At 52.8% G+C, this 13,337-nt stretch overlaps 5 protein-coding genes across 5 annotated transcripts; 4 read left to right on the top strand and 1 right to left on the bottom strand.

The window, feature by feature from the left end:
* Positions 1 to 479: 479 nt before the first annotated feature.
* On the top strand, positions 480 to 2,207 carry BP01DRAFT_356671 (alpha/beta-hydrolase). Its single transcript, XM_025575013.1, has 6 exons — positions 480 to 682; positions 754 to 861; positions 951 to 1,060; positions 1,145 to 1,535; positions 1,595 to 1,646; positions 1,735 to 2,207. Exons 2-6 carry the CDS (start codon positions 778 to 780, stop codon positions 2,010 to 2,012), a joined length of 915 nt encoding a protein of 304 aa, XP_025431607.1. The 5' UTR covers positions 480 to 682; positions 754 to 777; the 3' UTR covers positions 2,013 to 2,207.
* Positions 2,208 to 2,219: 12 nt separating this feature from the next.
* Positions 2,220 to 4,047, bottom strand: BP01DRAFT_45346 (uncharacterized protein). Its single transcript, XM_025579867.1, has 5 exons — positions 3,995 to 4,047; positions 3,554 to 3,847; positions 3,346 to 3,493; positions 3,217 to 3,289; positions 2,220 to 3,145 (listed from the first exon to the last, which is right to left on the bottom strand). The coding sequence occupies exons 2-5, from the start codon at positions 3,741 to 3,743 to the stop codon at positions 2,246 to 2,248; spliced, it is 1,311 nt and encodes a 436-aa protein (XP_025431608.1). The 5' UTR covers positions 3,744 to 3,847; positions 3,995 to 4,047; the 3' UTR covers positions 2,220 to 2,245.
* A 421-nt stretch (positions 4,048 to 4,468) lies between these two features.
* On the top strand, positions 4,469 to 5,567 carry BP01DRAFT_45364 (60S ribosomal protein eL43). The gene is made up of 4 exons (XM_025579868.1): positions 4,469 to 4,547; positions 4,628 to 4,658; positions 4,809 to 4,973; positions 5,107 to 5,567. The coding sequence occupies exons 1-4, from the start codon at positions 4,529 to 4,531 to the stop codon at positions 5,168 to 5,170; spliced, it is 279 nt and encodes a 92-aa protein (XP_025431609.1). The 5' UTR covers positions 4,469 to 4,528; the 3' UTR covers positions 5,171 to 5,567.
* An 804-nt stretch (positions 5,568 to 6,371) lies between these two features.
* BP01DRAFT_295843 (putative PHD and RING finger domain protein) lies at positions 6,372 to 8,360 on the top strand (the record flags this gene model as incomplete). Its single annotated transcript, XM_025571827.1, has 2 exons — positions 6,372 to 6,669; positions 6,784 to 8,360. The coding sequence occupies 2 exons, from the start codon at positions 6,372 to 6,374 to the stop codon at positions 8,358 to 8,360; spliced, it is 1,875 nt and encodes a 624-aa protein (XP_025431610.1).
* A 2,724-nt stretch (positions 8,361 to 11,084) lies between these two features.
* On the top strand, positions 11,085 to 12,964 carry BP01DRAFT_340437 (MFS transporter; the record flags this gene model as incomplete). The annotated part of the gene is made up of 2 exons (XM_025573403.1): positions 11,085 to 11,990; positions 12,055 to 12,964. Exons 1-2 carry the CDS (start codon positions 11,264 to 11,266, stop codon positions 12,960 to 12,962), a joined length of 1,635 nt encoding a protein of 544 aa, XP_025431611.1. The 5' UTR covers positions 11,085 to 11,263.
* Between the last annotated feature and the right edge of the window lie 373 nt (positions 12,965 to 13,337).

Below are 13,337 nucleotides of genomic sequence, written 5' to 3' on the forward strand. Positions count from 1 at the left end.
CTTGCATCTGCCAGTAACCGAGGCATTTTCGGCAGGAAGAACAATGGAATACAAACGATAGGCGACTGACCCCTCTTCAGTCTGAGACTGTCCTGCCATTGCAACGAAAACATACGCTGGAAGAAGCTGGAGTCTCTGAGGGTAATCTTCTCTTGCATGCCAACTATCCTCCCCAGCCTCGTTGTCATCTTTAAATCAAATATAGCTTCACTTTCACGTGATGAACAGCTGGCGGGGAGTCTCCATCAGGTGCCATTTTTTAGATTAAATGGACAGGTTGGGGTTGGAACTTCTTCCTTTACACTGCAGTCCCTTTCTGAGTCTTTCTAGTTTCTCTGACTATCGCTCTCAGTAGTTCTACCCCAAAACATTAAACACTCGTTGTGAATTCCGAAATGGCGGTGGACAAGATCGACGTCACCGGCGATACACGAGTCGAGCGCCGCACCGCCGACCTCAATGGCAAGACATACAGTATGTGTGACAATCTTTGCGAACTGTCTCAAAGACCTAAAATGCATGCTGGTGTTATTGTTTTGGGCCGCAACAGGCGACACCAGGGCTACATATCTCAAGCTTCAATTGAAGTAGTAGGGGGCAGACGCCGGCTGATACAACATATATTGCAGGCTACTTGTATAGCGAGCCGGAGTCGGGAGGATACCGCGCCACCATCTTCCTCGTGAGCGCATCCACCTTAGTAGTACACACTACTAAGCACCTGATAACAGAAACTGACCTGACGACGAACAGCTTCATGGCTTCCCTGACCTCTCCATGGGATGGCGCTACCAAATCCCCATGCTCATCAACATGGGATTGAGAGTCGTGGCCCCCGATTGTCTAGGCTACGGCCAGACAGTATGACTTCCCCACCACCACCACCACCAGTATCATCATCATCACCAACCAAACGTTACCTACATCAACAACTTACACCCTCCTCCCAGGACGCTCCCGAAGACATCCACCTCTACTCCCACCGCAACTGCGCCAACGACATCAAAGAACTCGCCGCCCAGCTCGACGCCCCGCAAATCATCCTAGGCGGCCACGACTGGTACGTAGCGCAGTCCCCGTCCCCGTCCCCATCCCATCCAGCCACCTGCCACCAACCACCAAGCTGATCACCGAGCAAACAAAGGGGCGCAGCCCTAGCCTACCGCGTCGCCCTCTGGCACCCCACCCTCGTCACGCACGTCTTCACCGTCTGCGTCCCCTACAGCCCGCCCACGCGCCACTTCCTCTCGCTGGAGGAATTCACGCGCAAAATCGCCCCGCACTTCGGGTATCAGCTGCAGTTCCGCAGCGGGGCGCTCGAGCGTGCCCTGCAGTCTAAGGAACGGATCGCCAGGTTCCTGTCGGCGCTGTATGGAGGTCTGACGGTTGGTGGAGGGGATTCTGTTTCCGATGAGGGTGGTGGTGGTGGTGATGCGGATGTGGACGACGAGCCGGCGCCAGCGTTTGATGCTGAGGTCGGGGTGCTTTGGGATCGATTGGAGAGGGTGGGGGCGTCGAGGTTGTTGAGTGAGGAGGTAATGTTTTCCCTTCCCTTCCTGCCCTGTCCTGGATGATGCTGATGGTCTGGGGCTAGGAACTGGAGTATTATGCGACGGAGTATGCGAGGAATGGGCTTAGGGGTCCTTGTATGCTTTCCCCTTTCCTTTCTTGCCCCTATCCTCATTTTGATGCGGGTGCTTGCTTCATGCACAAGCTTAACTAATGCGGACGAAGTGAACTGGTACCGCACCCGCCGCATCAACTACGAAGACGAACTCTCCATTCTAAACCAACGTTTCACCGCCCCGCTGCTGTTCATCCAGGCCCTGAAGGATCCCGCCCTGCCCCCGAATCTGGGCGGCGGCATGACCCGCACGATCCCGCATCTGACCTACAAGCAGGTGCGGACGGGCCACTGGGCGCTGTGGCAGCGGCCCGAGGAGGTGAATGCGATTATCGCGTGGTGGGTGGAGGAGGTGGTGTTTGGGCGGTTCGGGGTGTCGAAGTTGTAAAAAGAGGTTGGGTGTAGATGAGTTGTATGTTTCGTTCGGTGTTGTCGTTGATTCCCTGGTTGTTTTTCATGCTGTTGTTGGTGTAGGTTTTAAAGTGGATGATATGAGGGGTATACGAAGTCAAGTCACGTCAAGTCATGTCAGAGTTGATGGATATGCGCATAACCAGATTTGAACTACAATACAATATTAAATATAAGCATGACAGGAAAAGTTCCAACCAAGAAAGAAAGCTAATGCTCAAACACCTGCGTCTCAACCCGACACCCCACCCTCTCCCACCGCTCCAACAACTCCTCCCCCAGCACCGCCGTCGTCACGATCCCCCCGCGCGACACCCGCTTCACCTTCTCCTCATTCTCCAGAATCACCATCGCCGCCTCCGCCAGACTCAACCCCGTAAACTCATACATGCCCCCCTGGTACCGCAGCTTCCCGAACGCCCGCTTCGGCCTCCCGGACTGATCCGCCGTCGCCACAGCCCGATACTCGACCAGATCATTCACCGACGCCTCAGCCGTCGGGCCCGTGCCGGGCGTATACACCAGCCGGCGCACGAGGGCGCGCACCGGCGCGAGGACCAGCAGCGAGATGCAGACCAAAAACGCGTAGTGGAAGAGCACGCCCACCAGCGCGTTGCGCACGCGTAGGAACTGCCGGAAGTGGAAGCGTGAGCCGTAGAGCTCGGGCATGAGCGAGCTGCTGCGGTGGACGATGTTGACGTCCGCAAGGCCGGAGGGTGAGGTCGTCAGCGCGCCGAGGTCGGGGACGTACCGGACACCGGAAAGGTGGGCGAGGAGGGGCTCGCGCGGTTGTTGGTGAGGGGATGGCTTGGTGGCGGCTAGCGAGAATGGATCGGCGGTTTTGATAATGTCGGATAGGGAGAGCGTATCGAAGACGGTGAGGACGGTGCTTAGGGTGCCACCGCTTGCGCCGGAGGATCTGGGATGGAGGGTTAGTTTTGGGAGTATGTGGATGTGGGGGAGAGAAGGGGAGGCGGGGGCAGACTTCATCTCGTGGATTGCGGAGATGACCTCGTTGGTATCGCAGGCTAGGTCTTCGCGGATTCGTTTCACCAGAGCCCAAGCTAGCATGTCTGCTGGGGCGCTTTCTATGCCGACGGAGGGGATAATCTGTTGTTGCATGATTTAGATATACAAGACACAGAGATCAACTGGGGTGCCCCATCAAGGGTATCACTTACCACGGCGCCGTTCGACTTGGCTGTCTCATGGTACTTGTCGACAATCGTCTTCACCCAAGGGGTTTCCCCAGTGCTAATTACCAGGCACACATCAGTAGAGCGACAGACTGAGGCAAGCAACCCACTAACGCATCGACATAGTGTGTCCCATTGCTAGCGCATGCTTCGACCACGGGCGTCGAGTACAAACAGTACGGCCCCACGCAGTTGATGATGACCTTCGTCTTGCGGACCAGCGGGTCGAGCTCTTCTCTATTGAGCTGCACAGTAAGGATATCTACTCCGACTTTGTTAATAATATATTAAGCACAGACGCAGCATGTGGCCAAGACAGTACCAGGGTCTTTGCGATCAGGATTCAAGTCCCTCAACTCTTTTACAGATTGCTCAAGCTTGGACTGCGAGCGTCCTCCCACCGCCCAGTTCAGGTTGGTAGGGAGATGCTTGACGATGTGCTGGGCACAGAAGCGTCCTGTGTAACCGGTGGGGCCAAGCAGAATGATGTCGTACTCTCGCTGTGGCTCCATCTCGATGGCGATGGCTATTACGATTGATGATACCTTTGGTGTGCAGTTGACTGAATTGTAGACTGGAAAATGTCAATGAAGTTGCTGCGATGGAGAATGTATACCTACTACTAGTAAGTAACAACTAGGGATGGCCTGCCTGAGGTTGTCTGAGCCCCAAATACATCGGTGGCTCTAGACTAACCGGATCGAGACATCCAAAGACGGTCCATGCATGTGATACACATCGGGCAGTTCTGCTACTAACTTACAGAAGGTGGTGATTGCTGCAGTGACAAGACTGGCTCCTTGAGATGAGGAAAATATAGTACCGGTGGTTGTACTAAGGATCTTCTACTTCCTGACTGGATAGCGTGCATGCACTCTGCACAGAATAATCAATGAGCCCGAGTGTCAGCACTTTGATGGCGAGTTATGATGGTTATGCTATGCCATATTAAATAAGCCACCAGTGGGGATGAATTATGTCATCACGGCCCTTTGAAGAATATGCTCGCACATATGGCGCCCATCAGAACATACAAACGACAAAAAGGGAGAATATAGAAAATGAATTAGTCAATCCGATTGTACCGCCTATACGCTGCACTTAGCGCTACAGATTCCTTTTGTAAAACTTGATGTCTCGTGGCTGAAGGCAGTCGAGGTATGATGCGGCTCACGTGACACTAGGTGCAGCCCTAAGCGAGCCCGCCCACAACCACTCCCGACTAGAAAGACTCCGTCTCGATTTCGACTTACCGCACTGTATCCATCTTCGACCTCAACAGCCGGATCCAGCCAAGATGACGAAGCGCACTAAGAGTATGTGTATACCCTCGAATTATTGCGGCCGTTAGATACGGAATTTGACCTTTGAATTAATGACTGACTGAACCCTGCAGAGGTCGGCATCACCGGTAAATATGGTACCAGGTAGGCTCTCGCGCCCTCACCCCGAAGCACGCAAAATTTTTTCGACGAAGCCTCGATCGCGATCAACCCTCCGCACGATTTGAGCAAACATGACAACGACATTTTCTCGATCTGTGAAACAAGCGAATATTGACGATTGCATCATGATAGATACGGTGCCTCCCTGCGTAAGCAGGTGAAGAAGATGGAAGTGTCCCAGCACGCCCGTTACATCTGCACCTTCTGCGGAAAGAACACCGTCAAGCGCCAGGCTGTTGGTATCTGGGAGTGCAAGGGCTGCAAGAAGACCGTTGCCGGTGGTGCCTACACCGTCTCGTAAGTCCTGTCCTACCATCCTGTGGTCGACTTGGAGGACCTTCTGGATCGATCAGACTGGGCTTTCCAGCCTTTGCAGCAGGGTCCCTAGACGTGACACGGTTGCTGATCAATGTTATGTGCTGTAACACAGGACCCCCGCCGCCGCTGCCACCCGCTCCACCATCCGCCGTCTCAGAGAAATCGCGGAGGTTTAAATGTGATGATGGGATTTCCTTTTCTTTACGTTTGAAATAAAAAAATGACAAATTAAGATCTGGAAAACACTTCCATGAGCGCTCTTATCGTGTCCGAAACGTCGTTTACTCCGATGTTGTTAGCACCGGTCTCGTTGTCGATTTTAAGATTACCCCCCGCTAGATATCTCCTAAATATGCGAATCGGTGATACCAAGTCATTGATGGCTTCAACTTAATTCTCGAGTCACACCCTCCGCATTATGCCCAACTCTGCATTGTCCCCTCGTATGATTGCTGGTTCCTCACATTTTCGAGTGGGGGTCGAGCGAGAACTCGTGATCATGCCTTCAGACGGAAACTTAGCGGCCCGCATGTGAGGCGCCTTAAGCTTTGGAGAATTGTCTCGATCGGCGATGGTGTTCTGGTCGAATACTTGGACCGACACATTGCAGACGGTTACTGTTCTTGTGGGTGAATTTGCCCTCCTTGCCTGATGATCTCACCAGCGACCTGCATCTGCATGCCATGGATAAACTTACTCGTAGCCTTTTTGTCTCAACTACTAATCCCTTGGTGCTTTTTGCTGCCTGGAAATGCTACTTTGATTAGACCCAGATGAGGGGCAATTACTAGATCAAAGTTATCAGTGAGTCGGTCGCAAGTGAAGGAGGGGGTGAAAGGAAGAGGCGGTCTACGCTTTTGAATAGACGACGGCTACCTATCTATAAAAAGGACAGACAGTAGATTGCCAGGTCGGGGTAAATCAGTTTCAGTTTCAGCTCTTGGGGCTCACTGTACGTGCTTTCCTGCTCATGGCGATGCTGGTGCTGGTGCTGGTGCTAACTAAATGCTCCTGCTTCTGCTCCTACTGCTCCTTCTTCTCCTCCTGCTGGCGCTGCAAGGGCCAGGACGGTTTCCCTGACTGCCATCATCCCAACGACTGACTAAGACTGCGTTTCCCGCTTTCTCCGGGGAGTGATTGGCTCTGGAGGCAGTGGTCACGTTGGGCTCCAGCCTGCTTTGCGTTAGACCGAATTGGCGATCCACCTTCAAAAGGCCGGTTGCTTTCTCCCCACATCACTCGACCTGACCTTCTCCATCTCCCCTCCCCTTCTCCTGCTCCAACTCCCAATACTCTTTCCTATTTCCTTTTTTTACTTGTTCTTCATGCCTTCTCTCAGCGTTTCTGCAGACACCTCTGAAATCTCCCCTTCTGTTAATGTCCGACACCTGTATTGTGTGCTTAGGAGACCTTGGCGAAAGCGCCAGCGATCCTCTTGCCGTCGCCGCCGAGGCCGCGCCAAGACTTGACCTCGACCCCGAGAACAAGTCGGCGGACATCGCCATCAAGGTTGATGGCGTGGATGGCAATGAGGATCCTGGTCAAATCGCCCAGTTGCTACCTTGTGGGCACATTTTGCATAACAACTGCCTCAAGCCTTGGGTGGAACGAGCCAACAGCTGTCCCATCTGCCGGCGGAGCTTCAATGTAGTCGAACTAAGTGATCGCCTCGGCGGTAAGTCCTTATCGTCCACCCCCCCCCTACGGAACTCCATTGACGCCTCTGGATATGCTTCTACCCCTCACATCGTGTGGCTTTTGGCTAATGGTCTATATTCTTCGCTTGCAGGTCCCGTGATCTCATCATATGTCGTAGAAGATCGGACCCAAACTGCCGAGGTTGACCCTTCGATGTTTATCGAGTATATCGATGAAGATGTCATCGATTTTCGTCCTTGTCCCGTTTGCGGGGATGCGGACAATGAAGACCTTCTTCTTCTCTGTGATGGCTGTGATGCACCCTCTCATACCTACTGTGTTGGCCTCGATGACGTGCCAAGTGGGCCCTGGTACTGTGCACGATGTGAGGACCAACGTCGTCTCGGACGCTCCCCGGAGGCTGCTCGACCGCAGGATCGACGGAACCGTCGCACCAGAGCACAGCAGCGCGTGCAACACAACAGAAGACAGACGGGCTCCGCCAACTGGGCCCGAGTCTGGCAGCATGTCTGGAATAACTTGAACATTGATTTGGATTTTCCTTTCGATGATGACATGTCGTTAGAGCGTGCTCGTCAGCAGCAACGACGGAATGAGGCCAATCAGCGTGAGTTTCGCGCGTGGCAGCGTCGTCTTGTAGTTGCTGAACGACAGGGTGGCAGCAACCATTTTCGGGACACTGCGGCCTTGCTCGATATCGAAGCCCCTCGGCCATCGCGGCCCCGCGCACCGCGCGAGCCTACGCCTGAGCCCGAGTCTCTGGAGGAAATGAGGGCGTGGAATGCATTTGAGCGTGCTCGAGAGATCGAGAACGATCCCAGTGCAGCTAGAAAACGCAAGGAACCTACGATGTCCCCCTCCCCGGTGCCCTCTGAGCCGGCTCGCAAGCTCAAACGTCCCCGGACTCGAAGAGCCGAGGATTTGGCCGCTCTTGCTCATCAGAATGGAGAGTCGTCCCGAGCTGCAAGTGCACAGGCCACTGCTCGGATTAATGCTGAGCCCTCAGGTGAGCCGAGCTTTCTCCAGTCACTTTTGAAAGAGGTGGAGTCATCTTCGAAATCCAATGGCCTCGGTTCACATGGTGCTTCGGCCCACTCTTCCATCGCCCCAACCGATCACTTCACACCCGGTCCAGCCTCCCCTTCCATCTCGCCTGCCCCCTCGAATCAATCTTCTCCACGCATGTCATCCGCTACGCCACCGCCACATGGTCGAAGCAGACCGATATCTCCTTTACAAATAGGCTCGCCTGCAGAGCCATCATCTCCACCATTTTCACCGGACGTGTCTCCGATCGCTTCAGAAAAAGATCGGCAGGAGGACCAGTTCCCCCGTCACACCCCTCCTCCTCGCTGGAACCGTCGAATTCCTCGGGCTGCAGCGCGCCCGGCAGCCCTACGCTCGCTCCACACCTCACCCTCTCGGGCCGGTCCATCATCCTCGGTCAAATCGGCTATTCAGAAGCTCGTGGGCTCCGAATTGAAACCTTTTTATCGCTCGAAGCTCGTATCGAAGGATGAATATACAGATATCAACCGGACAATCTCTCGGATGCTCTACGAACGGGTGGGAGATGTCGAAGTACTTGAGGCTGATGCCAGAGTTTCCCTGGAAGGAGCGGCCAAAGACGAAGTGGGGAAGGCTGTTGATGCGCTGAGGCAGCGCAAAGACGCCGCCCACGGTCATGTGCTTGAAGATAGTTCTTGAAGATTACACGACTAAGCATTCCCGGCGTTCGGTAGCAATCTTTGCGATGTCAGGGGGAGGATCATCATCTCGGCGTTCGTTGTGACAGAGGAATGACTGTATCCGCGGGCAGGAACCCGTTTGGAGTCTATCTGGATATTCCGGTGCATGCCCTGTGGTTGGTGTAAGGATAGGTTATGGCTTGGGCTATATGGTTTCTTATCTAGCATGGTTAGGTTTCAGCGATTATATAGTTTCGAATTGATCCGGATCATTGCCGGCCTCATCGCCTGCTGTTTCTGACGAGGACCGGCAGGGGGAAGATGCATTTCACTCCTACATGTTGTGGCATTTTGTTCTTGAATATATCGTCCGACCACTAAATGTCTGTGACTGATGCATGCGCTGTGATAACAGGTCGAAGCGCGAAAATGCAGGATCTACGACTCATGCCCAAACGTGAAACCCGCCTCACCGCCGTGCTGTTGTCTGACACCTGCCGAAGTTGCTGTGTGATTGAACGCCGATCTCCAGCCGCCGCATGCATGGGGATGCCGAGAATCAAGGACAGCGTGCAGGTCGGGAATTTCACCTTGATTACGGAGCCTCTTGGGGGAGGGGGGGATGAGTCTTCAGCTAGGGCTCGGAGGCGGTTGGTGCGGCGTCTCCGGCTCTGAATGCACTGTTGGAATGATTTGCAGAGTTACCGTAGACTGCTGACCGAGAAGATATGAATCTGTCTGCTCGTTATCAGCAAGGATTGTTCGCTTGTCTTATTCCGTTAATGTCGGATGCCCGCGCCGATGACTAATGGAGTGATAGGTTTGCTCTGCCGAGTTTAGTTTGCTAGCTTTTCTTCCGGCACAGTGACTGACTACCGGTAGGTATTGGTAGGTACTCTTGCGGCTGACTGACTAGCTCAATCATATCCCGAGACATTGAGAAATTGAGAGAGGTAGGTAGGTAAGGTGGATAGGTAGATAGATACTATGTATTATAAATCAGTTAAAGACATCTTCACATCTCTTCTCCGCCTCTTCTACTGTGCTAATTCACCTGGCGGATCTCTCTCACCCTTCCATCGGCAAAAGAAACTCCTCTTCAAACCACAACCACAACTATACAGAGTATACTCATACAGAATGCCCTGCGTGGGTGCAGTGGATGGAAGGTGGGTAAAATATCCACCGGAATAGAGTCTAGACTTACTTCGAATGGGATCGACTCCGGAAGTATTCCGTAGATATTGTAAGTTAGGGCATTCGAAGTTCGAACCGATGGAACTGACCACGACGGCTTCCCCCCCCCCCTCCCCCCCCTATTTTAGTTCGCACTGGGTCGTGGCTAAGTCTCCAGGCCCCCACTACGTATATTGATTCGGAGTCCGTGGTGGGATGCTTCGGATTCCGTACGTAACGAGTACCGATTTGAATTCCTGTTGGATTAGATATTTGGGTGCTGAGATTACCCTGGATTACGAGTAGACAGGAGTGTGTATGCTTTCTTAAGACTTGTTTGAGGAGGGATGGTAGGATGGAAAGAGCGGAGAGAGAGAGAGAGAGAGAGGAAGAAGAGCTGTCTTATGCAGTGTAACTACTGGGTAGTCCGCTGTAGAGGTCACCGGAGATAAGAATAACCCGCCGAGTAGTTACAGTAAGTTGAATTAACTTAGTAAGGTATTAACTACCGTGGCCTGGTTCCGGTGGTCAGGTGCGGTTGCAATTGGTTGACTACTCCTTGGGTTATCTGACAGGGAGCTGGAATTGGAAAGAATTGGGAACTGAGGAGGGAGTAGAGTAGAGTACCCAGACAATATACACAGTATAGTTCCATGTAGGGTGTAGCCGCTGGAATATGATATCACTTGAGATGTGATGGTTGATGGGTCTCCGTCGGTTAGAGAGATAAGTGTTGAAGGGTAACTGCAGTTACCCAGGTACTTTTACTCCGTAGTCACTAAGGTAAGGTCAACTAACTAGTTAGGCAATAGTCATAAACATCCCGAAGACTGAGTAACGTTACTCTTGCGAAGGCTCTCGAATAAGGTCGAAGCAGAAAAAGAACAGAGCGGGTCTCTCTCTCTCTCTCTTTCCTGAATCCGTCAAAAAATATTAACCTTTAGTCTAAAGTGGGTCAGGCTCGGCGCTCGGAATTGCCGAAAGCGCGAAAAAGTGACCAAACCAGTCCAGTCATGCGTTTTTCCCACGAGTCAGACGACCAGATAGGATGGATGATTACTTATCAATCAAAATCAACTTATTCTATCCCTCCTGTGTGCTTGTCCAATGATGCAGCTTACTGATCGCATTATCTCGGGTAAGACGGATGCTTGAAGTTCCTCTTTCTTCACGGTGCCGAGTAGCCTCTACGATAGGTTCATCTGAAGGATGAAACATAATCTCATCTTCCATGATGATGAGTACACACCATGTCTGCCTCCAGCTGTCCATCGGAGTATGGATATCCTAAGCACGGAGTTAACAATGGATCCATTCCCAGTGGGGCGTTATTAACCCCGTGGACCGGCCTTGACTAATGTTTGTTTGCTTTCGTTCACCATGATTCATACCGTACCTGTTCTGAGACCCGCCCCGAGAGCCTAACAGGGATTTTCGTGCTCTGCTGGCGGCTAAGAAGAGGCCCACTTGATTTTTCGTGAGACAAAGATTGTCGACTTTGCCTTTTTTTTTTTCTACTTGCTTTTTTTTTTTTTGGCTTGTACTCTGTATATAACAATGGTTGAAGCCCAAGCCGGGGCTGGCAAGGGTCCCCTCTCCTCTTTTCGTTTGGATATCATAGACTTGGTTTATACCTGCCCTGGGTATCAACAAGGAATCATTAACTACTATACCCGCTTGGTTTCCCTCTCCATCCATCCTCCATAGCCCTGAGTCAGGATAGAAGCACACCGCACTTCGCGCAACATGAGCGCCCCCCATAGTAACAGTGCCCCAGCGTGGGATGAGAAACCCGAGCACAGCCGGGAGGACCCCCAATCCTCCGACTCCACCCTTAAATCTGAATCGATCGCTCCGACCGGGGAGAACGAAAAGGAGATGGACAACGTTTTTGACAAAGACTTGGAACGGAATGCATCAGACTCGGACGTCAACGTCCCGGAAGAACAGCTGGAGAAAGCCGAAGAGCGACAACGGGACCCCAACCTCGTCGAGTTTGACGGGCCCAACGATCCGGAAAACCCCCACAACTTGCCCTACTGGAGAAAATGGGTCATCACCATGTCGATGGCTTGCATGACCATGTGGATCACCTTCGCAAGCAGTGTCTTCTCGACGGCCACCGTGGTGACGGCCGAGGAGTTCGGTGTCTCGAGCGAGGTCATGATCCTGGGAACCAGTCTGGTGGTCTTCGGATTCGCCCTCGGTCCCCTGATGTGGTCTCCTCTCTCGGAGCTCTATGGGCGCCGCATCCCTCTGTTCTCTGGTTATCTCCTCTTCGCCATCTTCCAGATCCCCGTCGCCGTGGCCAAGAACGTTGAGACTATCCTCGTCTGTCGATTCCTGATTGGACTGTTCGGTTGCTCTCCCCTTGCGGTCGTCGGCGGCGCATTGGCCGATTTCTGGGATCCTGTTGACCGTGCCATCGCCATTGCACTGTTCGCATCAGCTACCTTCGCTGGTCCCACGCTTGGTAGGTGTCCCTCTTCGTTTTGAGACGCAGTGATTATGACGTCCGACTGACTTGTACTGCTCAGGACCCATTGTCGGTGGTTTCCTTACTGATTCCAGCCTCGGCTGGCGATGGACTGCTTGGATCACCTTGATCGCCTCGGCGGCGTTTGGACTGCTGGCTTTCATCATCATCCCCGAAACCTATGCGCCTGTCATCTTGAAGCGTAAAGCAGCCCGTCTCCGCAACGAGACCGGAAATACCGAACTGTATGCGCTGCTGGACAAGAGCCGCCCGACTGCGAAGGACATCACGACCAAGTACCTTCTGCGGCCGGTTATGATGCTGTTTCTCGAGCCCATCTTGCTCCTGATCACCCTCTACCTGGCTCTGGTGTACGGAATCCTGTATCTGTTCTTCGAGGCCTATCCTGTCTCCTTCGAGGACGTACGGGGTTGGACGAATGAAGGTCTTGCTGGACTCCCCTTTGTGGGAATCCTGGTCGGAGTGGTCTGTGGTGTGGTATTGATTGTCTGGCAGACCAAGACCCGGTTTGCCCGCAAGCTGGCCAAGCATGGGCGGGTGACCCCGGAAGAACGACTGCCGCCGATGATGATCGCCTCGGTCCTCCTGCCCATCGGCCTGTTCTGGTTTGGCTGGAGCTCGCACCCGAGCACTTCCTGGGTCGCCCAGGTCTTCGCCGGCATCCCCATCGGCATGGGCATTCTGGTCATCTTCATGCAGGGTCTCAACTACATCATCGACGTGTATTTGATGTTCGCCAATTCGGCCATTGCGGCCAACACCCTCATCCGCAGCAGCCTGGGTGGCGCGTTCCCCCTCTTTGCCACGCAGATGTACGACAAACTGGGCGTGGACTGGGCGTCCAGCTTGCTCGGATTCATCACCCTGGCCATGATCCCCATCCCCATCCTCTTCTTCTTCTACGGCAAGAAGCTGCGCGCGATGAGCAAGTTCAGTCCTAAGCTGTGAGCAGTCCAGCTTCGGGAACGGAGCTCGTCGCCTTCTTCGCTTTTTTTTTTTTTTTTTTTTTTTTTTTTTTTTTTTTCCCCTTTTTTTTTTTTTTTTTTTTTTTTTTTTTTTCTTGACTCTCAAGAAAAGTCTGCATCGATTTCCCCTCATTTTCTTATGGCGTTTTCTTGTGGCGGATATATGATACAAATGGGTAATGTTTATTGAATGGTAAATGTGACAGGTGCATTGCATAGCGACATCTCGATATGAAATAGATAGCGTTTGCCTTTTCATCTGCATATATACTGGCTAAATGGATGTGGTCGGCCAGACTGCAGCAGGGTTGAATAGAAGTCCAGCTGAAATGTATAAACAAGACTCTCTCCCTCTAGA

This window comes from Aspergillus saccharolyticus (genome assembly GCF_003184585.1).
Source record: "Aspergillus saccharolyticus JOP 1030-1 unplaced genomic scaffold BP01scaffold_14, whole genome shotgun sequence".
In the NCBI taxonomy this organism is placed as follows: Eukaryota; Fungi; Ascomycota; class Eurotiomycetes; order Eurotiales; family Aspergillaceae; genus Aspergillus; species Aspergillus saccharolyticus.